We start from the raw sequence: 27,730 nt of genomic DNA on the forward strand, positions 1-27,730 counted from the left end.
CATTCCTAAATGTGCCTTAAAAGCAAAAAAAACACAAAAAACTTTGCCACTATCTTAATTGAATTGGATAAGAAAGTGGTTACTTCCTGGTGTTCTACTCTGTTTGTTAGTACTAATCTAACTGAAGCTGACCTCTTGCAAAACTTTTATTTAACTTTGCAGGAGTCATGCAAAGAGTTTTTGCTTGACCTTGCTTGACCTTGCAGGTCCTCTTTTGCAGTGCGTCTCTTGTATATTTCTCCTGATTATTTATAATGCTGCTAATAAGTTGAATATATTCTTGTGCTGTGTTGCACAGAAGCTTTTGGTAGCCACACTTTGGGCTTCTCCAGATTGGTGCGTTTTATTGCTGGCGTCTTCTGCAACATGTTCTTCGCACAACAATAGCACGTTAGTGGTGGCAGTTGTCCTGATATAGTTTGCTCTGCAATGCTTCCCCAATACTAGCATGACACACACACAAAACCCCAGACCATTTGCGGTATGAAAAGTGTCAAGGCGTGGGTGTGGCTACTCTTGAGTAAAGACGCCAAAGTCCGTACTGTCTTTAACAGGTTTATTTTGTGCATAGTATTTACAGTGCAGAGATGCCAAGAAACATGGCCTTCTAGTCACTCGCAGAATCCGGGAGTGGACGTTTCCTGTTACGTGACCAGCATAAGAGCATGGGCACCCCGAAACGCCATCTCCGACTCTGGGGTTGCGCGCTCATCTCGCATTATTGGCCGAGGGAGGCGGCGTATAGCTTCCAGGTCATGTGGCCAGCATGACAAAGCCACTTCTGGCGAACCAGAGCAGCACACGGAAACGCTGTTTACCTTCCCGCTGTAGCGGTTCCTATTTATCTACTTGCATTTTGACGTGCTTTCGAACTGCTAGGTTGGCAGGAGCTGGGACCAAGCAACGGGAGCTCACCCCGGCACAGGGATTCGAACCGCCAACCTTCTGATCAGCAAGCCCTAGGCTCAGTGGTTTAACCCACAGCGCCACCTTACGCTTAGTACCACGCCTTAATTTGGGCGATGGAAGTCGTTTCCTCAGCCTGTTGGCCGGGGCTCTGCAGCATCTCTGAGCCCTCTCTCCTCCATCCCCCTGACTTCCTCCCCACCCCCTGACCTGCTGCTGCTGCTGCGCTCTCTGCTCTCACTGGGCGATGTGTCCCATGACAAAAAATTATGGATTTCAGCAGAAGAAGGTTTGTGGGGTATGCACTGATTTGAAATGAAGCAGTGTGACCACCCCAAAATTTTGGCAGACACGAACAGTATTGAAAGCTGAATGGGGTGTGACTATCCCAATATGGTTATGAACACAAATAATAATAATTGCACAATAAAAAGGATGTCTGGAGAGCCCTGAGATGTCGCAGCTCAGAGGTGTGAATGCATCTTTACTACTTACCTTCCAAGTCCCAGACTGCAGAATCCGGGACCGGCAGCCGTGTGACACCGGAAGTTGCATCGATGTAACTTCCGGTGTCGCTTTGCCCTTTTAGGGGCACAAAAAATGGCCGCCGCTGGCTTCAAAAGTAGCTTCTACGCATGACCGGAAGTGCGTCAACGCGACTTCCGGTGTCGCCGGCGGCGATTTTTGGTGCCCATAGGTGGGCAGGGCAACACCGGAAGTTGCGTCAACACACTTTCGGTCATGCGTAGAGGCTACTTTTGAAGCCAGCGGCGGCCATTTTTTGTGCCCCTAGAAGGGCAAAGCGACACCAGAAGTTACATCGATGCAACTTCCGGTGTTACACGGCTGCCGGCAGCAGCTTCTCGCCCTCATTTTGATGTCAGGTGGCAATGGAAGTTGAGTAGGGCTTCATTTGTATACCTCAGCAAACAGAGCAGGTTCCCTATGGAACTGCCTTTTTCCAAATTACCTCACATTTAGCATGGGCCTTCACTTGTTCAATCAGTACAGTTTTCCCAGTACTGTATCTCAAGAGGTTTGATTTTTATTTTTGGTATAGATTATATATATATATATATATATATATATATATATATATATATATGATTGTTTTTTTGTAAAATTGCAAAAACAAAACTCAAGTGTTAAATATTTAGTTTAAATAATAGGGGGAAATATAGGAGAGAATCTATATTTTGCTGTTGCATATAGAATTCCTTGGTCTTTTTACTGGCTATGTTTAGATTCCAAGCCCTTTAGGGGCAGACACGTTCCTTGAATGTAAATTGTTCCAAGTCGCCCTGGAGCCTGGATATAGGTCAGGCCATAGGTCTAAATAAATATCTAAAATAAGCATGACTAGGAGCTGCCCTAGAATGGTGGGTACCCTAAAACGTGCCCAGAGAGGCCTTCTTTGGTGCCCCCCCAGGGTTGAAACAAAGCTCGAAAGAAGCATTGTATTGTAGCCAGTAGTTGTGAGGTGCCTGTGACCATTTCTCCAGTTTGCAAATGTGCCCGCAGGCCCCCCCAAAAAAACGGCCGTAAACCGCTGGCGTAAAAAAGGGGGTCCAGGTCTGCGGCCTCCTGCCCTTCCAGCGGGTCTGTCTAGTTAGAAGCATACATGCAGTCTCCTAGCAACCGCACCCCCCCCCCCACCTTGGAAAATGGCTGACTGGCTCAGCCTAGGAGGCTGAAGATAGTGATGAGTTTGCCCAGGCTCTGTCGGGCTGTTGCCCAGGCCGGCTCTCCTGTTCCCCCTGGGAGCAAGACATTGACATGCATATGACAGACGGCTTAGGATAGAGATTTTAGACGTGGCGGCTTCCAGTCCCTGTACCACAGCTGCCCACCTGAGGAGTTCTGTCCACCTTCCAAATTTCCAACCCAGATGTGAGACGGGTTTGTGTGTGGATGCGGGAGCATTGCTGTGCCCGTGGGCCTTGTCAACAACCCCTTTGGGGGCACGGCCTTCATGCCTCAGAGCGGCCCTCCAGTTGGACTAACTCATGGGTAGGCAAAGTAAGGCCCGGGGGCCGGATCCGGGCCCAATAGCCTTCTAAATCCAGCCCGCGGACGGTCTGGGAATCAGCGTGTTTTTACATGAGTAGAATGTGTCCTTAATGTGTCCTTTAAAAAAAAATGCATCTCTGGGTTATTTGTGGGGCATAGGAATTCGCCCCCCCTTTTTTTTTTACAAAATTTAGTCTGGCCCCCCACAAGAAATGAGGGACAGTGGACCAGCCCCCTGCTGAAAAAGTTTGCTGACCCCTGGACTAACTGCAGGTCAGGGGCCTTGGCTGGGCTGGCTTCACAAACAACCACAGTGAACTACAGTTTATAGCTTCTACTTCTGAGGGACCTCGAGTCTTGACATGTATTTTAAAAACTACCAAGTTTCAATTTCGACATAACTGCTTTTTAAAAAAAGGAAAGCAGACTCTAAAACAGGTATTATTGTTCTGATACAACATTTCTTATGAAAACAGACTTGTTGCAAAATATATGCCATACCCTCCAACATTTCTCTGATGACAATAGGGATGTTCTATTCCAGGCATCCCCAAATTTTGGCCCTCCAGATGTTTTGGACTACAATTCCAAACAGGGCCACTGGTCCTGTTAGCTAGGGATCATGGGAGTTGTAGACCAAAATATCTAGAGGGCCGCAGTTTGGGGATGCCTGTTCTATTCCATAATTCTAGTTACAGGTAGTTAGCCGTGTTGGTCTGCCGTAGTCAAAAAAACCCAAAAACTTTCCAGTAGCACCTTAGAGACCAACTAAGTTTGTACAGTGGTACCTCTACTTACGAATAACTCTACTTACGAATGTTTCTACTTACGAATGGAGCTCCGTCCGCCATCTTGGATGCGGTTTAGATAGGATTTTTTCTACTTACGAATTTTTAGATAGGGTTGCTTCGACTTACAAATTTTTTCTCCCAATGCATTCCTATGGGATTCGACTTACAATTTTTTTCGACTTACGAATATGCGTTCGGAACACATTAAATTCGTAAGTAGAGGTACCACTGTAATTGGTATGAGCTTTTGTGTGCATGCACACTTCTTCAGATAAGTGTGCATGCACACAAAAGTTCATATCAGTGACAAACTTAGTTGGTCTCTAAGGTGCTACTGGAAGAAATTTTTCTATTCCATAATAATACTTATTATAATCAAAAATATTATAATCAAAATATTATTTATACCCCACCCATCTATGCAGGGCTGCCTTCAGATGTCTTCTAAAGGTGATATAGTTACTTATCTCCTTGGTCCGGGGGGGGGGTCGCATAACTCCATTACCCTCCAGCATTTCTCTGATGAAAATAGGGACGTCCTAAGGTTTGCAACATTCCGGGATCAAATCAGAAACCGGGACAGCTTCTGTAAATCTGCCCCTGGAAAATAGGGACACTGGGAGGGTCAGCAGTAAACTACAGTTTATGGCCTCCATATATGGGGGCCTCAAGTCTTGACACACCCTAAAAAACTACTAAATTTCAAATTCGACACAACTGCTTGAAAAAAAAAGGTAACAGACTCTTAAGACAGACATTGTTGTTCTGATACAATATTTCGTCTGCAAAGAGGCTTGTTGCAAAATATATGCTTTATTTAGATGGTTTGTTTTTACTTGGTTTTTTTTGTACCAGTATATTTGCAGAAGGAAAAGTTTATTTTACATTTCCATTGTTGTCCTTGATGTTAGAATAATTTTTTTGGTAATGCTATGGGGCCTCGGTATGTCTCGATCTGGCCCTGGGCCTTGGTTTAGAGGCCTGCGGCTGGAGAATGAGCTCTGTGGGCCTGGTGTTCCTTATAGAAGCTTCTTGGATGCCGATCTGTATCAACATATCTTCACTGTTGAATGAATGAAACGTTATTGTTTTAAAGCCATACACCACCGCAATATAAATACAGCAAACAATCATTCTTGACATATTCCACAGATGACAGATATACAAAAGAAAACAGAAAGGTTTTCTGGCCTCCCATATGAATCACACATTATCCCTCTACAATAAACTATAGAAGTGTTAAAAATACAAAGAGCAAGTTGCATTCTCAGATGTTCCTTGTGCATAAAGTGAAAATGGGAACTGGAGTGAGTGTGACCATGTCGAAATAAAAAAAGCAAGTGAAGACACAGGTTAACTTCTGGTTGTGCTGCACTTGACAATTGTTAGGTCTCAACCAAATCGGCCTCATACCAGCAAGCCTGCAGGGCTATCCACGGAAGAACATCATTTCATTTTAATTCACTAACCTATCTAGAAAAATAAGAATGAAATGTCAGCCCACTACTTCTCGGAGTGGTTTGCAAATTTGCTGTTAAAATGTGAAAAGGTGGGAGTTATCCCTCCCCTCTGCTCAGAGCAGCCCTATGCGCTGTGCCTCTCTGTGCCTCTTCTGGGCATGCTTTCTTCTTGAAAGGAGGCAAGCAAGCCTGTAGCATTAATTTGCGCAAGGAAGCAACAGGCAGCTCTTTCTATAGATGGCTAATTGTGAGTCTTTGTATGGGGTGTTGGTGAACGCTCCTATCACACCTGCTAGGGCAGAATTACCCATTGCAACAGAGACTGGTTGGAAGGAGCTGGTGGCTGAGAAATAAACCATGCGCGATTGCAGCAGGCAGCCCTCCTTGGTGGGTGGGCACTCGCAGGAGTCTTTTTAAGTATTTTATTTCTGGGGTTTTTTTTGTGTTTGTGTGGCACACTTACATGCCCGGCACTCAGTTTGGGACTTACTAGAGCAAGCGAATATCCACCCACTACGACGAAGTGGCGTCTTTATGTTGCATTCGCTCAATGGTTGCTGAAATCAGCTGGATATGGAAAAGGCCTTGTGCTGGAACAGTTGCTGGTTGACAGGAACCAACATATTCTCTATCAATAAAACTAGAGGAAGTGGGGATGTAACGCCGCGTTTTGATTTGCAGAACGGAATTGCCCAATAGCACAGACCCTGTGGGAGGCAGCAGCTGTGTCAGATTTCTTTATGGCTGCCCCCCCCCCCCACCTATTTAAGACTATTTTCCTAATCCTAGAAGAAGAGTGCCTAACTCAGCTGAAGTTGTTGTAGCAGGACAAGTAGAAATGGAGGGACTGATTGGAAGGCCAGAAGGTGAAATGGGGGTTGCCGACAAAGCAGGGGCAATAAATATCCAGAGTGCCTGGTCTATGGCACTGATTAAAGTGACCCGTTTTTGAATTTACAAAATTGTAGGCCCCAGAACTATCTCCATGATTGCATAGAGCATTTCCTGGTCCATGTTGAGATCTGCTCAGAGAAATCAGTGGAGCAACCCAAGATATTAACACAGCTGTGATTGGGCACGACATGCCCACCCCCAGATAAATTGGTAGCAGCAAAGGAAGGAGTTCATTTTTCTCTTTCGAAGTCAGGGGGAGGGGGATTAAAGACCGAAAAACTAAACAAAGTGTTTCAGTAACAGCCCTGCCAAATGAAGTTCATGTGCCGTGTTATTCCTTAAATTTCACATTAGCAACTGTGGCAAGGAGAGCGACTTGTGACAGCTCTGCAGTGTAGTCCACTGAAGATTGCAGGTTGGGGCAAAAGGGCTGTGTGGATTAGTTTAAGGGGGAGACAATGGCTTACAACAAACCTACAATTATTATTATACCTCAATAGCAGTTTGAGGGTTGGGCTGAGGGGCTCAGAGAATAGTTTGCAAACAACCTTGCAACGTCTTCTCTTTGGTGATCACTTTTAGCCGAGTAAGATTGTCTTCCATAAACACGGTTTTAACAATGAGTCTGTAAGTGACTGTGGAGGCCAATTCTGGATCCACACGTCCTTCCACAGTGGGGACATTGGTTTCCAGGCGGGAGTTAATCACGGTGTGGATTTGCCAAGCGTGCCTTCCTCTTAGCACATTTCTCCCTTGCGTCCTGAGATCGAGTGTCTTCAAAGCCCATGACACCTTTGGTAAAGGCTGTTCTCCAACTGGAGCGCTTGCAGGCCAGTGTTTCCCAGTTGTCAGTGTTTATACAACTGTACATTTTTTAAAGATTTGCCTTGAGACAGTATTTAAACCTCTTTTGTTGACCACCAGCATCACGCTTTCCATTTTTAAGTTTGGAATAGAGTAGTTGCTTTGGAAGATCCGTAACCTTGCAACGTAGCCCACTGTTATTATTATACCGTGTTTCTCATATTTTAAGGCATCCCCAAAAAATAAGCCATGACAGGATTTCTAAGGGTTGGTGAAAAATAAGACATACCCCGAAAATAAGCCATGTCGTGTAGCCCCGACCGAGCGAGAGGCGAAGGCGCGGGACCCAGCAGGAGCTCCCTGCCTGCTTCCCCGAGCCGTCGCGCATCGGGGGACAGAGCCGAAGATCGGCGGGCGCTCCTTGCTGGGCTTGACAAGCCCGGCAAACAGCGCCCGCCGATCTTCGGACCTGTGCTGTGTGACAGGCAGGGGTGGGGGGAAGCGGAGATCGTTCTCCGCTCTCCCCCCACCCCCGCCTGTCACCAAAGATCGGCGGGCGCTCCTTGCTGGGCTTGACAAGCCCGGCAAACAGCGCCCGCCGATCTTCGGACCTGTCCTGTGTGACAGGCAGGGGTGGGGGGGGAAGCGGAGATCGTTCTCCGCTCTCCCCCCACCCCCGCCTGTCACCAAAGATCGGCGGGCGCTGTTTGCTGGGCTTGACAAGCCCGGCAAACAGCGCCCGCCGATCTTCGGACCTGTCCTGTGTGACAGGCGGGGGTGGGGGGGGAAGCGGAGATCGTTCTCCGCTCTCCCCCCACCCCCGCCTGTCACGGAAGATCGGCGGGCGCTGTTTGCTGGGCTTGACAAGCCCGGCAAACAGCGCCCGCCGATCTTCGGCCCTGTGCTGTGTGACAGGCGGGGGTGGGGGAGAAGCGGAGAACGATCTCCGCTTCCCCCCCCACCCCCGCCTGTCACACAGGACAGGTCCGAAGATCGGCGGGCGCTGTTTGCCGGGCTTGTCAAGCCCAGCAAACAGCGCCCGCCGATCTTTGGTGACAGGCGGGGGTGGGGGGAGAGCGGAGAACGATCTCCGCTTCCCCCCCCCCACCCCTGCCTGTCACACAGGACAGGTCCGAAGATCGGCGGGCGCTGTTTGCCGGGCTTGTCAAGCCCGGCAAACAGCGCCCGCCGATCTTCGGCCCTGTGCTGTGTGACAGGCGGGGGTGGGGGAGAAGCGGAGATCGTTCTCCGCTCTCCCCCCACCCCCGCCTGTCACCGAAGATCGGCGGGCGCTGTTTGCTGGGCTTGACAAGCCCGGCAAACAGCGCTCGCCGATCTTCGGACCTGTCCTGTGTGACAGGCGGGGGTGGGGGGGAAGCGGAGATCGTTCTCCGCTCTCCCCCCACCCCCGCCTGTCACCGAAGATCGGCGGGCGCTGTTTGCTGGGCTTGACAAGCCCGGCAAACAGCGCCCGCCGATCTTCGGACCTGTCCTGTGTGACAGGCGGGGGTGGGGGGGGAAGCGGAGATCGTTCTCCGCTCTCCCCCCACCCCCGCCTGTCACCAAAGATCGGCGGGCGCTCCTAGCTGGGCTTGACAAGCCCGGCAAACAGCGCCCGCCGACCTGTGCTGTGTGACAGGCGGGGGTGGGGGGGAAGCGGAGATCGTTCTCCGCTCTCCGCCCACCCCCGCCTGTCACCGAAGATCGGCGGGCGCTGTTTGCTGGGCTTGACAAGCCCGGCAAACAGCGCCCGCCGATCTTCGGACCTGTCCTGTGTGACAGGCGGGGGTGGGGGGGAAGCGGAGATCGTTCTCCGCTCTCCCCCCACCCCCGCCTGTCACGGAAGATCGGTGGGCGCTGTTTGCTGGGCTTGACAAGCCCGGCAAACAGCGCCCGCCGACCTGTGCTGTGTGACAGGCGGGGGTGGGGGAGAAGCGGAGATCGTTCTCCGCTCTCCCCCCACCCCCGCCTGTCACCAAAGATCGGCGGGCGCTCCTTGCTGGGCTTGACAAGCCCGGCAAACAGCGCCCGCCGATCTTCGGACCTGTCCTGTGTGACAGGCGGGGGTGGGGGGGAAGCGGAGATCGTGCTCCGCTCTCCCCCCACCCCCGCCTGTCACCGAAGATCGGCGGGCGCTGTTTGCTGGGCTTGACAAGCCCGGCAAACAGCGCCCGCCGACCTGTGCTGTGTGACAGGCGGGGGTGGGGGAGAAGCGGAGATCGTGCTCCGCTCTCCCCCCACCCCCGCCTGTCACCGAAGATCGGCGGGCGCTGTTTGCTGGGCTTGACAAGCCCGGCAAACAGCGCCCGCCGACCTGTGCTGTGTGACAGGCGGGGGTGGGGGAGAAGCGGAGATCGTTCTCCGCTCTCCCCCCATCCCCGCCTGTCACCGAAGATCGGCGGGCGCTCCTAGCTGGGCTTGACAAGCCCGGCAAACAGCGCCCGCCGATCTTCGGACCTGTCCTGTGTGACAGGCGGGGGTGGGGGGGAAGCGGAGATCGTTCTCCGCTCTCCGCCCACCCCCGCCTGTCACCGAAGATCGGCGGGCGCTGTTTGCTGGGCTTGACAAGCCCGGCAAACAGCGCCCGCGTGCACTTTATTAAAAAATAAGACATCCCTCAAAAATAAGCCATGTCGTGTTTTTTTGAAGAAAAAATTAATATAAGACATGACTTATAATATGAGAAACACGGTACTATTGCTGGTTGTGGGGCTGTGCTGAGAGAGAGTAGTTTATAACAGCTCTGCATTGTAGTCCACAGTTAATGTTACAGGTCAGAGCTGGAACTGAGGCTGGTTTCGATTCTTAAGTCAAACATCCTCCATATTTATCTGTTTTACATATTTATATTCTACTGAATATTCATAATGTCTAAAATGTCCTGTAGTTTGCAGCAATCTGGTTAAATTGTCCCCTCAGTTTTCCTTCCCAATCTAAGGGCTCATTCATACTTTGGCTTGTTCCATGCCTAGAAAGCAGGAGTCCTAGAGGTTTTCTGCTTGCCCCATGCTTTCTCAGCATGGATCCGAGCAGTTTTGCATTTGCCCCACAGCTTTCCCCTGGAAAACACATGCTTTACCACTGAATCAGAGCAAATGGCAATTCAAGGAAAACTCAGGTGCCATTTGGTCTGATTCAGCAGTAAACTTCAGGTTTTCCTGAGGAAAGTGGCAATGCACTTGGAGGTGTGGAGAAGCCCTCAGTTTCGTGCAGGAGCACTGTGCTCAGTTGATCTGCTTGCACACAAGTTACACTTCTAAATATTCAAAACAAAACCCCTTTCCTCCACACAAACTAAGATCCCAGTGTGAAAGAGTAGCGGCTCCCATTTTTGCTGCTACCTGTTCTTTTTTGGGGAGGGTACCCATTGTCCATATGCAGGCACACTAAAATGTTGACTTCCTCAATTGTTTTCTATGGGCAGCTCTCAATTCCACATTGGTGAAGGTGTTTTGTGTTGTTTTTTTAAGTTGTATTGCAAACCAGAAATTTGAGGCATGCATCTCTCTTCTGTTTTCACATCTCTGTGAGCTAGGCACAGCCTTCTGGGACAGTGAGCACAGCACCAATCAGATCCTGTGAAGGAACCAGAAGGCGAAGCTAACTTGGCCATTTTTGGCTGGGGATGGGGAGGGGAAGCCCAGCAGCAAAGCAAACCGTTCACCTAATTCGCAAAGCTATAAATAAGTAAGCAAGCAAGTTGGCCGGGCCAGGAAAAAATGACCTTGCCCTCTGCTTTTGTGGCCGTTGGCCACAAAGCACAATAATAAACAAACAAACCAGGTAGTGGTTTGTTTGTTTTTGGCTAAGCAGCTCGCAAACCTTGACGCAAGACTGGCCCTGCAGTCAGATCAGTTGAATTGCCCCTTGCAACTACCTAGGGTAGTACAATAAAGAATAGCTAAAACTTACACTTCTATCAAGCTATACGCCGGCTCCCTCGGCCAATAATGCGAGATGAGCGCGCAACCCCAGAGTCGGTCACGACTGGACCTAATGGTCAGGGGTCCATTTACCTTTACCTTTTTACACTTCTATCACAGGTGCTTCCAGGAAGCCCACAAATACAACATGAAGTTACTGTCAGCACTCTTGCTTGCCAGTCCACAAGATAACAGGTGTTCGGAGCATGCACTCGCTAAACCTGAACATTGCATCAAACCTTCACTGCAGAAGAGGGAGTTTCAGGAAGCTTTGCTTGCCAATTCAGAGGGCTTCCGGGGGCAAGAAAAGTTGGACCGGCTGGAATTATCTCTTCTGCTCAGCCATTAAAGGCACAAGGACCCAATCTTCTCTTGCTTTTGATGATGTTAGTTACATAACTTGGTGTGCTCCTTAACTCCCATATTTATGGATGTATTCACAATAACAGATCACTGCTGGGACTGCTGTGCAGCCCTGCTGTTGTAAGGCTTTTGCTTGGCCAGTGGTAGTTTGGTGTACAATGGTTGCATGACCCAGCATGCTGTTTTCCTTGGACTGCTTGAATAGTTCAGGAATAGAGTATAACTCCTGTTCTGCTGGGAAGAAATAGCTGTGTGATTCCCTGCTGTCATGCCGTCACCTAGTACCTATTGCCAGGGGCATTAGAATATCGTGCCTGGGATCGAAACGGGGAGAGAGAACAATAATGTACTCCTCACAGAAGCAGGGTGGATAAAAATCCATTAAAAATTACAATGATCAGATTTTTAAAAACTAAACCTGAGAGGTTTAACCCCCCCTCCCCTCCAAAGTTTAAAGTTGGCATTTAACCCAGTTGTATTAACTGTGCAATCATATTCATTGCAGTGGGAGAGGCCGTCAATACCATATAACACTGGTCCTGAAAGACCTACATTGGCTCCCAGTACGTTTCCGAGCACAATTCAAAGTGTTGGTGCTGACCTTTAAAGCCCTAATTGGCTTCGGCCCAGTATACTTGAAAGAGCGTCTCCACCCCCATCATTCAGCCCGGACACTGAGGTCCAGCACCGACGGCCTTCTAGCCGATTCCCTCCCTGCGAGAAGTGAGGTTACAGGGAACCAGGCAGAGGGCCTTCTCAGTAGTGGTGCCCGCCCTGTAGAACGCCCTCCCATCAGATGTCAAGAAAATACCGCTAAACAACTGTCTGCGTGACTTTCAGAAGACATCTGAAGGCAGCCCTGTTTAGGGAAGTTTTGAATGTTTAATGTTTTATCATGTTTTTAATATTCTGTTGGGAGCTGCTCAGAGTGGCTGGGGAAACACAGCCAGATGGGCGGGGTATAAATAATTTTGTTGTTGTTGTTTCTGTGTTTGTTTGTTGTTATTCATGTCTACTCAGACATACAGGGGGTTGGACTGGATGGCCCTTGTGGTCTCTTCCAACTCTATGATTCTATATGTACCACTGAATTGAGCTGGGCTTTCTCCCAGGTCTGTGGCCATAGGACTGCAGCCTGAATATCTCTTTGCAATAATGACCTCATTTAAAATCAAATCTGACTTTAACATAAACCAGCATGTTAAGCAGAGCAATCCGTACTGGGGCAGAGAACAGAGGGATGGGCTAGAGCAGAACAGTGAATCCTACTGGCTTGTGCTGGTCAGGACAGTCTATGCCAGCTCCAGGCTGGTGGTAGAGGTCCTGAAGAACAGGTCCCTTGGCGAGATTCCCATGGGTTTAGATTCTGCGGATCCCCACCCTGAAAGGCACGTTGGGGCCTTCTGCTGGCTACTTCTTCCCATCCATCTGGGTGGTGCTGATATTTCCACCACAGGGGAGGTCAGCGGAGAGGCAACTATGCACTGTCCAGTCCCACAGCCACATCAACATGGAGGGTGTGCATGCGTGCGTGCTGGAATTGCACCGAAAGTCTGCCTTTAAAAACCAAACCCATGAGTACGATGGCCAGATGCATTGTTCAGAAGAGGGGAGCTTCAGCAGTTGTAGCGTACATGACAGCTATTAAAGGTACAGGAATCCTATCTGGTTTTGCATCTGGCCACCCTAGAGACAGGTAAACAGAAATCCATTCATTTTCACCATTGCTCATATTGTCTCTAATCAATCAATCAATACGTCCAAAGGTGTTTGTTTATGCGCCTAGATTGTATAAAGGTTTTATTCTGTGTTAAACCAATACATTTTAATTATCGTGGTAGTCGTATAGTAATTATTATGGTAGTATACATACAATTGTTCAAAAAGTATAACTTGCACAATAGAAATTTTTTTGTTTTAAATCAGTTGTTCAAATTGATACATTTTTCTTGGTAATTACAGCATGGATCAAAATCACATTTGTTTTAACTCACCCACCCTGCGCTGATAAGGTGGGGCTAACAGCGCAGTAGGAAAGTGTTTTGCTGTGGGACTTATTTCTTGAGGACTATCGCTTGAAAAGTTAGTTGCAAATGTGCCTCCATAATAAGGATGTTTAAAAGTGATAAAGGTACATTTTTCTATTCTTTTAGTGGATGGTTAGCAAGCAGGGTGGGCGTTCTGGTCCTTGCTAGTGAATTCAAGGACACGTAATCAGGGTGTAGCAGTGAATTAAAAAGAGCCTACAAAGTTCTTTTGCGTTGCCTCTGCTGTCCTTGCATGTGGGTTTCCCCTCCACTCTGACTTTGCTGATGCTCCTCTGTCTGTTCCTACCCTTTCCGATCCCAGCTTAGGCCTCTCTCTTGAGCGTTTAGCAGCAGGCCTGCTGGATAGCATAGCAGTTTTGCAATATGAATACCCCACCCAAAATTGTCCCAGTGGGCAGGGCAGACTCAGTGACTTCAGCAGCACTTAGCAAATGAATGATGGGAACGGAGCGTCTCCATGCACAGCCAAACACATGTGCATCTTGTCTAGTCCCACACATGCCCCGGAGCAGAGAAATGACTTTGAATGCTCAACAGCCCAGTATTTTAGACTCCCTTCCCCTCCTCCTGCAGTCACAAGACCTTGACAGCGGCCTGAGGAACGGGTAATGTTCTGAGACGCCACAAGGATCTCGGCGAAGAGGGTTGATCTGCTGTAGGAAGCAAGCTCTGAAAGATAGAAGAAATAATACTTAGTTGTTCCTCACGCGTGGAAAAAGGAAATGAAATATGGAATGATATGGATAAGATTGCCAAGGTATATACCAGACCCGCTTTTGTATCATTAACAGCAGCTTGATCTGCAGACATTGGCAGGTGATAATGTTTATCAAAGTCCTGTAAAAAGAAGCAGCTGCTTATTTTTTGCAGAACAAGCTTCTGCTAAAGGTGCAGGGAACAGGCCAAGCCAGTTTTTTTTTTCTGGCCAGTTGGCAACTTTCGTCTTCAAGGGACTTTCCAAATTATTTTTCTAAAAGATTTTATTCAAAAGGCATAAGGGCATATCTTCATTCCAAACATACCTCGGTTTCCATGCAACTTTACCTATCTTAGCTTTCCCTAAAGGATCCTGGAAATTGTTGTTTGGTGGTGTTCTGAGAATACTGTTGCCCGTAACCCTATTTCATAGAAGTACAATTCCTAGGATTGACTGGCAAGAGGAAATGAGTGTTGAATCCACTTGTATGAACCCCAGTTTACTGCCGAAAGCATCATAACACATCTTTTTTAAAGGGGCTGGAATAGTATAGCAGAAGAGCTTTTTTTAAAAAAAGAAAAGAAAATATCAAAATGGTATGGGCAGGAGGGGATGTGTGGCTTATGGGACATTCAGATACTGTAAGCAATTTAAAAAAATAAACTTTATCAGTGTTTTCCTCAAAGGGGTAAATCTGGATTAAATGGGGGAAATGCAGGCTGGCATTTTGATGTCAGTGATGTGTGGATGCTGTGAAAAAAGTTGCTTGCCTGAGGAGTACCCATCCCACAATAAAAACCCATCTGGAAGCACCATGTTTTTGTTGTTTGAAAATCTTTAATAAATACATTTTTTAAAAAAAGAAAGAATGGACATGCTAACTAAAAGAAGTATTAGATTTTTGCAGCAATAGTAATAAAAATAAATTGTTGTTCAGGGTACTGAGAAAGTCTTTTGTTAGTTGAAGAAAAGGATTGTCTACAAACACCCCGAGATGAGAATGTTCCAACTAAATTTGCTTGTTGACTGGCGTGATTATGACATCAAAGGTGGCTTGGCCAATGGTAGAGAGGCAGCTTCCCCTTCCTTTTTGTGCTCTCTTCTCTGACGGCGGCAGTGTTGGGGGGCTTTTGTTGCATTCAGGGGTTAAGATCCATTGGGAGGGTGGAACTTCTGATCATCCTGGATGAGGAAACCTCCTTACTTCTCCCCATCAGGGGACTGAAGGCAATTGATCAGGGACCTCTTTTGGCCAGGAAGGGTGGGATGAGGGAGAAGGACTCAAACTTGGCATAGGCCACCCTGATCTCACAAATGCATGTTGGTTGGTTGATTTTAAAGTAGGGGTGAAAGAAGAGAGGAGATGCTGCTTAGCCCTGTCATCTTTGTCCCAAAAGCCTCTTTATCTGATGCTGCCCAAGACTGGCTGCACCTCAGAGAGCTTGTGCAAAAAGGAGACAATTGAGCCTTCTGTCTTCCACCTACTCCCTCTCTCTGCAAGGCATCCTGATGCACGTGTATCTCACAGTTGCAGCTCTCTTTTTTTATATACCCTAGAAAGTCATAAGTTTAGGAGGAAGTGAAAAGAGATCTGAGTGGGGGCAATTTGGGTTCCACGTTGCTACTTCCATGCCCTTGGAAGTCTAGTCCTATTAGCAAGTTTTACTATATGCTGCCCTAAACCTTTTTGACCTTCCCCCGTAATTCATTTGCACCTTCCCGCAGTCCCAGACCCTCATTTTGTTCTCTTCTTTTGCCCTGCAGCCTTATGTCTCAGTGGCCCAGCAGATGGCACCCCCGAGTCCCAGTGGCAGCAGCAACAACAACAGCAGCAGTAGCAGCAGCAGCGGGCCAGGCGGCGGAGGCGGCGGAGGGGACCAGCTGAGCAAAACGAATCTGTACATCCGGGGCCTGCACCCGGGTACCACAGACCAGGACCTTGTCAAGCTGTGCCAACCGTAAGTTACTGGGATGAAGAGACACGGGAGGGCGGTGTCATGCTGTAAACGGAAGCTGAAAAGAATCGGGTCAATAATTTATTGCCCTCCCAGCCATCTCCATGGCAACCCCTCCCCACCCCAAGTGAAAACCCCAGTCGTAGAGAAGATGCTTTCATCAGCCCCTCTAAGGTCAGGGTTCTCAAATGGAGGCATTAACATTTAAGCCGCCCAAAACGTATTCCCTGCAAGACAGACATCGGCAGTAAACGGCTTTCAGAGATTCCTCCTATGCTTACAAGGGGTGGGGGGACCGAGTTAGATCCAGCGGGACCTCATGGGCCAACAGGAGGGATTTTAGGGGAAGCAACAACCACAAGAGATCCAGTAATATCACTGCAACTGACAGCATGCTGGATAGCTCAGCTGGTTAGAGCGTGGCGCTGATAACGCCAAGGTTGCAGGTTCAGTCCCTGTATGGGACAGCTGCATCTTCCTGCAATGCAGGGGATCGGACTAGATCATCCTCAAGGTCCCTTCCAGTTCTTCAGTTCTATAATTCTGTGTGGATTAGGAGAAAGGATCAAGTCTGCAGCTTAGGGGTTGGGGGTTGGTTGTGGCCAAAGGAGGTTGCTATAGGGAAATCTGCTAAATCAGTAAGGAAGCCTTAGTTATAGTAGGCCAGGGCAGGCCAGATCCAGGTCATGCTTGCTTATTAGAGCAGTGTTTCTCAACCTTTTTTGGGCCACGGCACACTTGTTCCGTGAAAAAAATCACGAGGCACACCACCATTAAAAAAGTTAAAAAATTTAACTCTGTGCCGCCCTATATTATAATTATGACTGTAAGAAACACTTGCCAAATATTGCTTTCCGGCGGGTCAGTGCTGTGTATTGGCGGCCGCCAGGCTCGTTTGCACTGAGCTTTGGGAAAGAGGAGGAGAAATATTGCTTTCCGGTGGGTCAGTGTTGTATATTGGCGGCCGCCAGGCACGTGACAATGCAAATTGCCCTTCTCGTCGCCGCACGTCGCGGCACACCAGCCAGCGTCTCGCGGCACACTAGTGTGCCGCGGAACAGCAGTTGAGAAACGCTGTATTAGAGCAAACAGAGAATTAGAGCAATTCTGGTGTTGCCTACAGATCTCCCTCTGCCTGCCTGCCTGCCTGCCTGTGTGTTCTTCTGGTTTATTTTCCCTCTTGACTCTCTACACCTTTGCCTGGCCCCACCCTTCAACTAAACTGGAGCCAAGTCATCAGTGGATAGGTTGGCTGGCACTTTGCTCCTGGCCCATTGTGGAGAGGTCATGGGCTAGAACAGGCATTCCCAAACGGCGGCCCTCCAGATGTTTTGGCCTACAACTCCCATCATCCCTAGCTAACAGGACCAGTGGTCGGGGAAGATGGGAATTGTAGTCCAAAACATCTGGAGGGCCAAAGTTTGGGGGTGCCTGGGCTAGAAGAAGCACAAACTGCTTTCGGCTGTGCCGTTTGCACCTTTCTGATGAGGCCCACTTTATGCCAGTTCTTAAATGCGAGGATGGCAAATGGGCAGCAATGGAATCTGTATCCTCACCTTCAGTCCAGGTTTTACAGTCCCTACCAACCTCCTCCATGCACAACAAGCTATTTAAATTACGATTATATATTTATTTATACACCGCCTTTTTTCCTTGATGGGACTCAAGTTGCCTTGCGTATAAAAACGAGAACCGCTTGAAAACATAGGAAAGACATTAAAAAAAACAACTCAACATTGTTAGATGTGAAACTATATGCATGTATGAAATCTATTAAAACCATACAAATAATTACAATAAAAACAGCGCGGCACCAGCCTTTCCATTAAAAGCAGTTGGTTCCCAAAAGCCGGCGGAAGGACAACAAGGAGGGAGTCAGTAGCTTTTCCAGGGAGGGAGTTCCAGAGTCTGGGAGCAGCCACCGAGAAGGCCCTCCCCTGCATCCACACCAAATGTGTCTCAGAGAGTGGTGAGACTGAGAGAAGGACCTCCCCCCAAAGATTTCCAAACCAGGGCAAGTTCATATGAGGAAATATGGTCTTTCGGGTAGCTTGGACCTAAGCTGTGTTGGGCTTTATAGGTCATAATTGCCCCCGGAATTGCCAGTGAAGCTGTTGTTGGATGGGACCAATAAAGCTGACCAGGGGCACTTCCGGACTGTTGCTACCTATTTTGCAAGTAGGATTTGGTCGCATGGGGCCAACTGAGGTTGCACATTTGAAGTGGATTCAGTGCTTTTGTATAACAAAGCCGCTCCCTTGCCCCCGCCACCCCAAAACCAGATTTTCTGTGGAAAGGAAAACGCCAGGATACCGCACTGGAAAGTGCAGTATAGCAATTACTTGATGCAGTGTCATATAACCTCCCAGCAAACTCTGTGCAAGCAAATCAGGATGAATGCTCAGTAAGCAGGTTGTCTGGAAGCAACCCATATTTGAGACCCTGCAACCCCTGTGGCATAACATGCCTCCTGGTGAGCACACCTCCTTGCCCCCGCGATTGAGGGAGCCGGGGCTGCGAGACGTCAGCAGGATGCGTGCAGACGCTGGCGGGGGGGGGTACTCATGATGTCAGTACGCCCCGTGGCTTGCGGAGTGACGCAAGCACACCTTTTGGAGTGCGCACATGGCTGCCAGGGAATTTTGAGGGGTGGGACGGCCCCTTCCTTGAAATCTTTTTTGGGGCCCTGCCAGATGGGACGCCTGCCTGCCAGGGGTGACCTTTGGGCAATCTTGTTACCCATCACCGATGCTCCAAGGACATAAATAAGCCCAGTCACAGCTACAGCAGTTTCTGTTGTTCCAGCTTTGCTGTCCTGTTTTGGGGGCTCTTGTGGACCTCAGCAGTTGTCTGTCTAATACCCTAACTCTGAATGGGGGGGAAAAACGTCATTTCTTTGGCTTACCGTACCCCTGATCTCATGAGTGGCCATGTGAAGATAGCTGTACCCCAAGTAGAGATTACTGCAAGGGATTTTTTTTTGCGGGCGGTGGCAATTAGGGGGCCTACTAGTGTGCACATTCACACAGAGAGTACTGCAGTTATGTATTGACATAGAGATGCCTGCGTATTTATGTTCCCTGCCATAGCTTGCCCCGATCCCACTTTTCCTTGCCTGCAGAAGACTGAAATAGGCTAGAGTGCTTAAAGCTAAGTGGCTAGGAGGGGCGGGCAGGGGGCTGTTCCTCTCTTACCTCAGCTCACCCCAGCCTGGAATGCTAGATCTGGCCCCAAAGCCACACTTGACAAACACGCCTCCTTCGAAACCAGGAATCTGCCCGGGCTGAGTGTTGAGGGAAGGGATCTCTGCAAGCTGCTTGTGAGCAGGGGGCGGGGGGGGGGAGAGGAGATGGGGAAGGGAATGGGGCCTAGAAGTTGAATGCTGGTAGTGGCTTGGAGCTGAGGATTCCTGGTTTTTGCCACTGCCTTGCATCACTTGCGTGCGGCGCCCCTGCCGCCTCTCGGTTCCCACATCTGCAAAGCAGCAGCCTCCGCCGCCACCGCCCTCCCTGAGCTTGGAGTTCTCATCGCTGCAACCACAGCGTTCAAGTATGATCCATTCTGCTCTTGAAACCCCGCAGCTGGGTTCCCCTGTGTGCTGGCTGGGAGGCGCCAGAACTTGGCTGTTCTTGGCGCCGGTCGGATTTCCTGGGCTTGTCCTTTCCTGGGCAGGAAATCCTGCTCAGGGTGAGCAGGAAGCATGGAGCTGGGGGGTTGGGGGTTGGAGGGGGCAGCTGGGACGGACTCTGAAGGGTTCAGCGTTGGGGGAAGGGGAAGGAGTATTGGACTCAGCCGCCTGTTTTGAGAAAGGCTGACCAGTTTTTGGTGGCTGCGTTCACACCGGGTTTTTTTGCAATAGGTTGGATATGTTTAAGGCTGCAATCCTGTATACATTGAGCGGCACTTTCTAAATAAACGCTTTGTGTCCGTAAGGCAACGACCCTGGGAGAGTCTCCAGCTGAAGTCAGTGGAAATTACTTCTCTCAGTAACCATGCCTGAGATTGGACTGCACCCTCACTTCATATAACAGTAGTATAATAGTAGTTGGAAAGAATGTCAAGGGGTACAAAACTTTCCTGGCCAGAGAAGTCAACCCCAGCACTGCTAAGACAATTTTCAGTAGCTCCAGGGCTTTCTTATTCTTGCCTTGGGGCATTCTGGAAGGGTGGACAACCCATTTAAGGCACTTTGAATGTTCTGATGATTGTAAAGCAGATCGCTATAAAGGCAATTTGCATGTTCGCATTGAATATACCGTACATAAGAGCTACAACAGGCACCCCCAAACTTCGGCCCTCCAGATGTTTTGGACTACAATTCCCATCTTTCCCGACCACTGGTCCTGTTAGCTAGGGATCATGGGAGTTGTAGGCCAAAGCATCTGGAGGGCTGCAGTTTGGGGATGCCTGAGCTACAACCTGAACTCTGTGCCTTCTAAATGCCTACGATCGTATCACGTAACAGTGGATTTTAATATCTGGTGAGGGATTATAGAAAGCAACAGCAGCACCCCCATAATTCTACACCAAGGAAAGTCCAATTTTAAAACCTCAGTGTTGTAAATTTGCATACATTGATTGCTTTGCATAATTTATTCCGCTTTGGCCGGCAACTGTCTTAGGTGTTCCACATCACTCCTTGTTCCTCCCTCATAGCAGGCAGAAAAGCCGAATAAATTATGCACGGTAATCATAATTAAGATGCTTGAATTTGGCATTCCCTGGTCTAGAAGTCTCCTTCCCCCTGTTATTTGTTGGGCACAGCTTGTGCTTTGTTGTCGCTGGTAACCTGCCCCAAAGTCATCCATCACCACCTTTAGGGCTCACGCTGGCTTAGCCCTGCTCCCTTCGTGTGGTGTGCCAGGGTAATGAGTCTACCACCTGCCAGCGACATACCTTTCCTAATCAGCACCTGTAACATTTTAAGGGGAGCTCCCTGGCACATACCCATTACACGTTTACAGACTTCAGATGTTGGGAGTCTTCACCAGGAGACGTATGACCAGCCAGTAGGCCTCAATGATACATATATTTGCTCAGGACCAGTATGTGGGGGCAGACTGCGATGACAGCTTCACTCAGTGGTTTATCGCTGGCAAAACCATCACCCCTCTTGAGTCCCTCTGCCTCCAGCACTCAGTGAGCTGTGGGAGAAACAAACTAGCTGGCTGCTGGAGGCAGAGGGGCTGCTTGCATGCCATTAGGAGGGGGATCGGGGCTGGGAAGGGCGAAGCCCGCCCTTCCCAGCTGAGAGCAGTCTGATCCCACCCTGGCTGCCTTCTCCAGGAGGTGTGCTGTGCCTTTCCTCCCAGAAAGACGGAGCCCGCCCTTGGCAGGCCCAGCACTCAGCAGCAGCCTCCAGCAGCCCCTCTCCGCAAGGCGTGGATAGGATGGTTTTGCATCGCCCGGGCGGGTGGGCTGCATCATTCCTCCTGGAATGAACGACCCCCCCCCCGGGAGAAGAGAGACAGTGCACCCTCACGGGCGAAAGCAGTCAAATGCACGGAGCCTGACAGGTTCCGTACGCTTGGCTACTGCCGCTTGGTCCATCTTTGGGGAGTGGGGGGGGGCAAGTGGAAAGGTAGCTCGCCCCCCCCCCCATGCCAGCAAAGGCAGAGGGAGCTTGGCCAAGGAGCCCCAAGGTCCTTGCTGCCCCAGCGTGAGCAGCTGGAGCCTCAGGGCTTGCTCAGCTGGGGGGAGAAGCAGGAGCCTTTCCACCCCCCCCCCAGGTGAGCAGCAGGCTGGGGGCCAGCTGTATTGGCCATAGCCTGCGAGGCGCTGCGGTGAAAGTGCCTCAGCTCCCACCTTGAGAGCTGCGGCAGTTTCACCCAGCATCTCACTGGCTGGAGCCAATGCAGCTTTTTTTCAACATTGGGGTATATCGCTAAACCACGTCGTTTGGCTGGTGATAATGTTGGAAACCCAACATCGCCCAGCCCTGCTAGCCAGCAGCAAACCTGCTTGCCATGTAAAGTGACATTTGGCCCATACTCAGGCCTCTGTCTAGCAGCTGTTGCTTGTCTGCCACTTTTCCTCCCCTAAACCGCACCTTCAGTGGTTGCACAATAGGAATTGTAGTGATGGGGGGAAAGCAGCCGCCTACAGAATGTATAAATGTTCTTCGGATTTCTAGAAGAGGGCAAGGCCTTACCCAGTAGAGACATGGTTTCTTGGTCCTGTTAGCTAGGGATCATGGGAGTTGTAGGCCAAAGCATCTGGAGGGCTGCAGTTTGGGGATGCCTGAGCTACAACCTGAACTCTGTGCCTTCTAAATGCCTACGATCGTATCACGTAACAGTGGATTTTAATATCTGGTGAGGGATTATAGAAAGCAACAGCAGCACCCCCATAATTCTACACCAAGGAAAGTCCAATTTTAAAACCTCAGTGTTGTAAATTTGCATACATTGATTGCTTTGCATAATTTATTCCGCTTTGGCCGGCAACTGTCTTAGGTGTTCCACATCACTCCTTGTTCCTCCCTCATAGCAGGCAGAAAAGCCGAATAAATTATGCACGGTAATCATAATTAAGATGCTTGAATTTGGCATTCCCTGGTCTAGAAGTCTCCTTCCCCCTGTTATTTGTTGGGCACAGCTTGTGCTTTGTTGTCGCTGGTAACCTGCCCCAAAGTCATCCATCACCACCTTTAGGGCTCACGCTGGCTTAGCCCTGCTCCCTTCGTGTGGTGTGCCAGGGTAATGAGTCTACCACCTGCCAGCGACATACCTTTCCTAATCAGCACCTGTAACATTTTAAGGGGAGCTCCCTGGCACATACCCATTACACGTTTACAGACTTCAGATGTTGGGAGTCTTCACCAGGAGACGTATGACCAGCCAGTAGGCCGGTCACTTTTCCTCCCCTAAACCGCACCTTCAGTGGTTGCACAATAGGAATTGTAGTGATGGGGGGAAAGCAGCCGCCTACAGAATGTATAAATGTTCTTCGGATTTCTAGAAGAGGGCAAGGCCTTACCCAGTAGAGACATGGTTTCTTGGCCGGCTTTTGAGGCCTGTTTAGAAATGCAGCACTATCTCAGATTTCTCCCAACGGGATTGCTTAGGCCTGCACAAACCACTAGACGCTTGGAGCTTATTGGACTGCGCAGCAGGGAAGGAAGGAAGGATGTGGCATATTTTTGGATGTTGGCTATTAACAGCAACGGCATTAATTCCACCATGTGCCTTTGTGCCCCACAGATATGGCAAAATTGTCTCCACCAAGGCCATCCTGGACAAAACGACCAACAAATGCAAAGGCAAGTGCAGATTTGGGGTGGGGTGCGGTGCGGCCAACTGGGTGAGGGGAGCACAGTGCTGCAGCGTTGAGAAGGAAAAGGGCGTATGGGGCTGGAATTGCAGCTAGGGGCACATGGGGTTTTGCTTGTGGTTTTGGAGAGGGAGAGCTAAGAGGCCGGAGTGCTTCTCTGCATCCTTTACCCGAGTGGACCGAGCCTTCTCCCCAAGAAAGATACTTTTCCCCGCACAAGTTCACTCAATCTCAAGGGGTGCAGGTTTGGCTGGGAGGGGGCTCACAACTCTGGAAAGGAAAGAGGGGTGAGGGAGAGGAAAGGATGAGCATTAGATTCTGGAGCCAAGTTTCTGGGGAAAGATTGGTTCTGCCTGGGAGCTGGGGCTGGGTTATCTGTGTGAGAGGGAGGTGCCAGTGGGGGGGGTGGGGGGTGGGGAGTGGAATTCCTGACATGCCAGACATTGCTGAGGGATGGGTGGGGGGGGGAGGGAGGAAGCAGCATCCACTCAGAACAGAGGCTTGGAGAGGGGAAGGGGAATCGCTCTGCGGTCTTCCTGACAGTGAGAGGCGGGCTCTCCCCCCCTTGCTTTCCTGCCAATGTTTGCTAACCAACCAGGTAACACAAGCTCAGCATTGCCTGCTCAGAATTCATCCGTGGCATGCTGGAGGGTGTGGCACTGCAAGGTAATGAAAAGTGTGTGCATATGTGCACATGGTGGGGGGAAGGTCAGGAAAAGGGGTCTACCGTGCCATAGACATATTTTTGGGGGGGGGGGTGCCTCTAGGCCATGCTAGCTAGTAGAAAGCTGAGAGATTCTCTGCATAGGCTGTTTCTCCATCTTCAAAGCAAGGATACGCAAGGCCTGTCCTCTTATTTCCATCTTCTTAATTTCTGCAGGCTATGGCTTTGTGGATTTTGATAGCCCCACGGCTGCCCAGAAGGCAGTGACTGCACTCAAAGCCAGTGGGGTTCAGGCCCAGATGGCCAAGGTAAGACTTGTGCCCCAGCACCAATGGGGGGAGATGCCGGTCCTTCCTTTGTCAGGAGAGAGGGGGAAGACAGGAGGGCAGCCTCTGGGCTGCAGTTCAAATCCCAGGCCAGCTCCCTACATAATGCAGCGAACATGCACAGTGCAAGTATGTCTTTTTAAACATCTGTGTACATGTGTTCAGCAACTGTGATTGGGTCAGGCTTCCCCATATATATATGGGGTTTTTAAATGAATCGTCTACACTGTGTAGCGTTGTAATACTTGCATGCATGCAACAGACATAGCTGTCTTGTCTGCTGCCTGAGGGCCTAACCACACTTCTGCTTGTCCCAGGCCTAGAAAGCATGGGTATGGTATGAGTGGTTTTCCACCTGTCCCACATTTTTCTAGGCACAGGTCCAGGGTGTTTTGCAACTTTCCCCTAGAAAACATACTCTTTGCAGCTGAATTGGAACAAACCTGTATTATTCCTGCATTGCAGGGGGGGTTGGACTAGATGGCCTTTGGGTTACCTTCCAACTCTACAGTTCTGTGATTCTGTTGTTCTATGAAATAGCAACCTGATTGCCGTTTATAGTGGTAAAGAGTGGGTTTTCCCAGGGAAAGTAGCAGGCCAAACAGAGCTTCGGACGAGCGCTAACTCTCTGTATGAAATCATGGGTCCCTCTGACACGCATAAATCCTAAGCCTTAAGCTGCCCTATAATATCCCAGTAGTGTGTTTCCCGACAGGGCTCTGCAGGGCGCAGACTGTGATCACGGACCAAATTCTGTGCCTTGCCTCCTCCTTAGACGTTGAGAGTCTTTGTGATACGACTGAGGTTGGGAAATGGCCAGTCTCGTGAGCTGAGCAGGCTACGAATTTGGGAAGGGAAGGGGCAGCCTGAAAGGAACGAGTCCCCAGGGACGGGATGGACGATTGCTAGGCAACAGCCTGACTTTCTTGTTTCCATAGCAACAGGAGCAGGATCCCACCAACCTCTACCTGTCAAACCTGCCTCTGGGCATGGACGAGGCTGAATTGGAGTCAATGCTGAAGCCCTTTGGACAAGTCATCTCCACACGCATCCTTCGCGACGCCAGCGGCACCAGCCGGGGGGTCGGCTTTGCCAGGTCAGGGGAGGGTGGGCTTCCTCTCTCTACAGGCAGACTTCTTTGTGCTCCAGCCCTTGCCGGGGGTCTGGCTTCTTTCTCATGTGACCTCACCTCACACAATGGTGGCGGCTTGTGCCGGTATGCTCCCCGAGGCAGGCGTGTCTGTGCACCTTCCCATGCAGACATGTGCTCACTTGCCTCTGTCGCTGCGCCGCTCTGCTTTCACGGAGACCCAGAAATCACTGGCCACACAGAGGCTAGCAAGCCCACACCTGGCAGACGTCTTGACCTAGACGCCTTTGTCCAAGCGTTTGTTTCCACTAAGGGCTTTTGCACAGGGACTTGCTAGGACAAACGCTCCCTTATGTACGGAAGGTTTGCAGATATGCTGAGCAAACACACGCTCCCTCACCTGGGGGAATGTTTGCATGTCTGGATGGTGATTATTAAATGCAATTAGTTTACCGTCCTATACCCATAGGTCTCAGGGCAGTTCGCAGCATGAAACCACAATATAAAAACACAAAATACATAATGAAAATAAAAAGAACAACCCAATAACGCCCCCCCTCCCCACCCAACACATTTTAAAAGGGCACCTGATGTTGATCAGCCAAAGGCCGACGGGTCAAAGGGGAACATTTTTGCCTCGCACCTAAAGGTGTATAATGAAGGCGCCAGCAGAACCTCCCCGGGGAGAGCATTCCACAAACAGGGAGCCACTGCACAGAAGGCCCTGTTCTCATGTTGCCACCCTCTGGAGCTCTCGTGGAGGAGGCGCATGAAGAAGGGCCTCAGGAGGAGATGATCTTAGGATCTGGGCATGTTCATATGGAAAGAGGCGGTCCTTGAAGTATTGCTGTCCTGAGCCATTTAAGGGTGTATAGGTCAAAACCAGCACTTTGAATTGGAAAACTAATTGGTAGCCAGTGCAGTCAAACCAGGATAGGTGTAATACGCTCAAACCGTCTTGAGCAAGTTGGGTGCTGAATTCTACACTAGCTGAAGTTTCCAAAACGTCTTCAGAGGCAGCCCTACATATAATGCATTGCAGTAATCTAACCTTGAGGTTACATAGGTTTGTCTGTTTCTTGCTCCCTTGGATCCACATCCCTGTGTCGTGTTTTCCCACATGCATGCAGCAGCCATATTGTTTAGTGCAGGAGTAGGAACACTAGAGGTTTCTGGATTCCAGCTTCCATCATCTCTCCAACCATTGGGCATGCTGGCTGAGGTTGATGGGAGTTGGGGGCCTAGCAACATCTAAGGGGCAACAGGTCCCCACCCCTGGTTTATTGCAACATGCTGTGTGACTCACAATATTGAGTTTTTCAATCAATCCCCTTTCTGCAAATGCCGAACACCACTGCAAGGTATTTGCCAGGCTGCAAAAGTACTTTTAGGCAGACATACCCTGGTGGTCTTCATCTGCTCAGACACATCTGGGTGGACACAGCCATCTCAGTTCCCACATTCCCTGCTTCCTGTACTAGCTGGGACAGCTGCTCCTGTTCTGTCCTACAACGCCCCCTGCTGCCAGGTTTCCACTTTACACCAGATGGGGCTTGGCTCCTCCTCCTCCAACCAGCACCACTTTGCAGCTTTCTCTCATCATCAACAACATACCCAAGGAGGGCACTTTGGATTGCACCATTCCCTAAATTAGAATTGGGAATTATACCTTAATAATGGCTACTTTATTCTCTAGCGAGCTGTTGGCACCGGACATCATTGTTCCTGATGCGATAGGAAATTCGGATGGTTTTACACATAATTTCCAAGTGGGCATCCTCCTCCAATATGTCCAAGCCAATTATTCTCTTGCACCCCCTTGTGGCAGGGAATGAGGAACTGCAAATCCAGTAGCTCTTCAAAGCTAGAAGGGAATAATAATGATAGTAACAATGTGTGCAGTTATCATAGCACACCAGTGTATAAACACTTGCCAACTTTGCAGCAGCTCTTTGCAGCATTGGATTTGATGCATCTGATTGCCTGGAGATGAAAGTGATTCTAGACAGGTGCTCAGTCCCAAAATGGAATGAATCGCAGTTATTTGGGCTTTCCAGGCCTGTTTCAATCATAAGTCTTGAGCTCTTGGATTTAGGTTTAAAGAAATCTTCATTGCACAACTTTTCCAAGTGGAATCTGCAGGCAGGGTCCTAAAGAATCATGTCTGTGGGTTAGATTCTGGTCAAGTCACATAGAAAGCTGATTCCTGTCTAACTTTTCTTTACATATGTGCTCACTGAATCACTTTTAACATGTGAATCCTTGAGCGGAAAGGAGGTAGAAACTGGTTGTAAGATAGAAGTGTTCTACCTAGGATTGCTAGCTAGTTTTCCTGTCAAGCAGAAATTCAGCAACTAGAGATTTTCCATCTCTACACATCTCCCTTGGGAAAAGCTTTACTGTTGAATTCCTCTCTCACACACAGCCATTATATAGGCACAGAAGCCCTGATGTAATAAGGTGGGTGACAGCTCTTAACATCCTGAAGTTTAGTCAGAATCTCCTTTCTAGTAACCTGAAGCCATTG

General features: G+C 49.5%; 1 protein-coding gene across 3 annotated transcripts in view; it reads left to right on the top strand.

Moving 5' to 3' along the window:
* RBMS2 (RNA binding motif single stranded interacting protein 2) overlaps positions 1-27,730 on the top strand; it is a 72,994-nt gene that overhangs the window by 35,281 nt on the left and 9,983 nt on the right. For 2 of the 3 annotated variants that reach the window (XM_035103592.3, XM_088662936.1), the window contains exons 2-5: positions 15,661-15,854; positions 23,054-23,112; positions 24,004-24,095; positions 25,052-25,209. In XM_035103592.3, the coding sequence (XP_034959483.1) occupies positions 15,661-15,854; positions 23,054-23,112; positions 24,004-24,095; positions 25,052-25,209 (503 nt within the window). Of the gene's footprint in view, positions 1-13,789; positions 13,957-15,660; positions 15,855-23,053; positions 23,113-24,003; positions 24,096-25,051; positions 25,210-27,730 lie in introns of those variants that run through there. The other variant, XM_060272034.2, reaches the window with a different exon arrangement.

Source organism: Zootoca vivipara, chromosome 2, assembly GCF_965207765.1.
Source record: "Zootoca vivipara chromosome 2, rZooViv2.hap1.1, whole genome shotgun sequence".
NCBI classification, from domain to species: domain Eukaryota; kingdom Metazoa; phylum Chordata; class Lepidosauria; order Squamata; family Lacertidae; genus Zootoca; species Zootoca vivipara.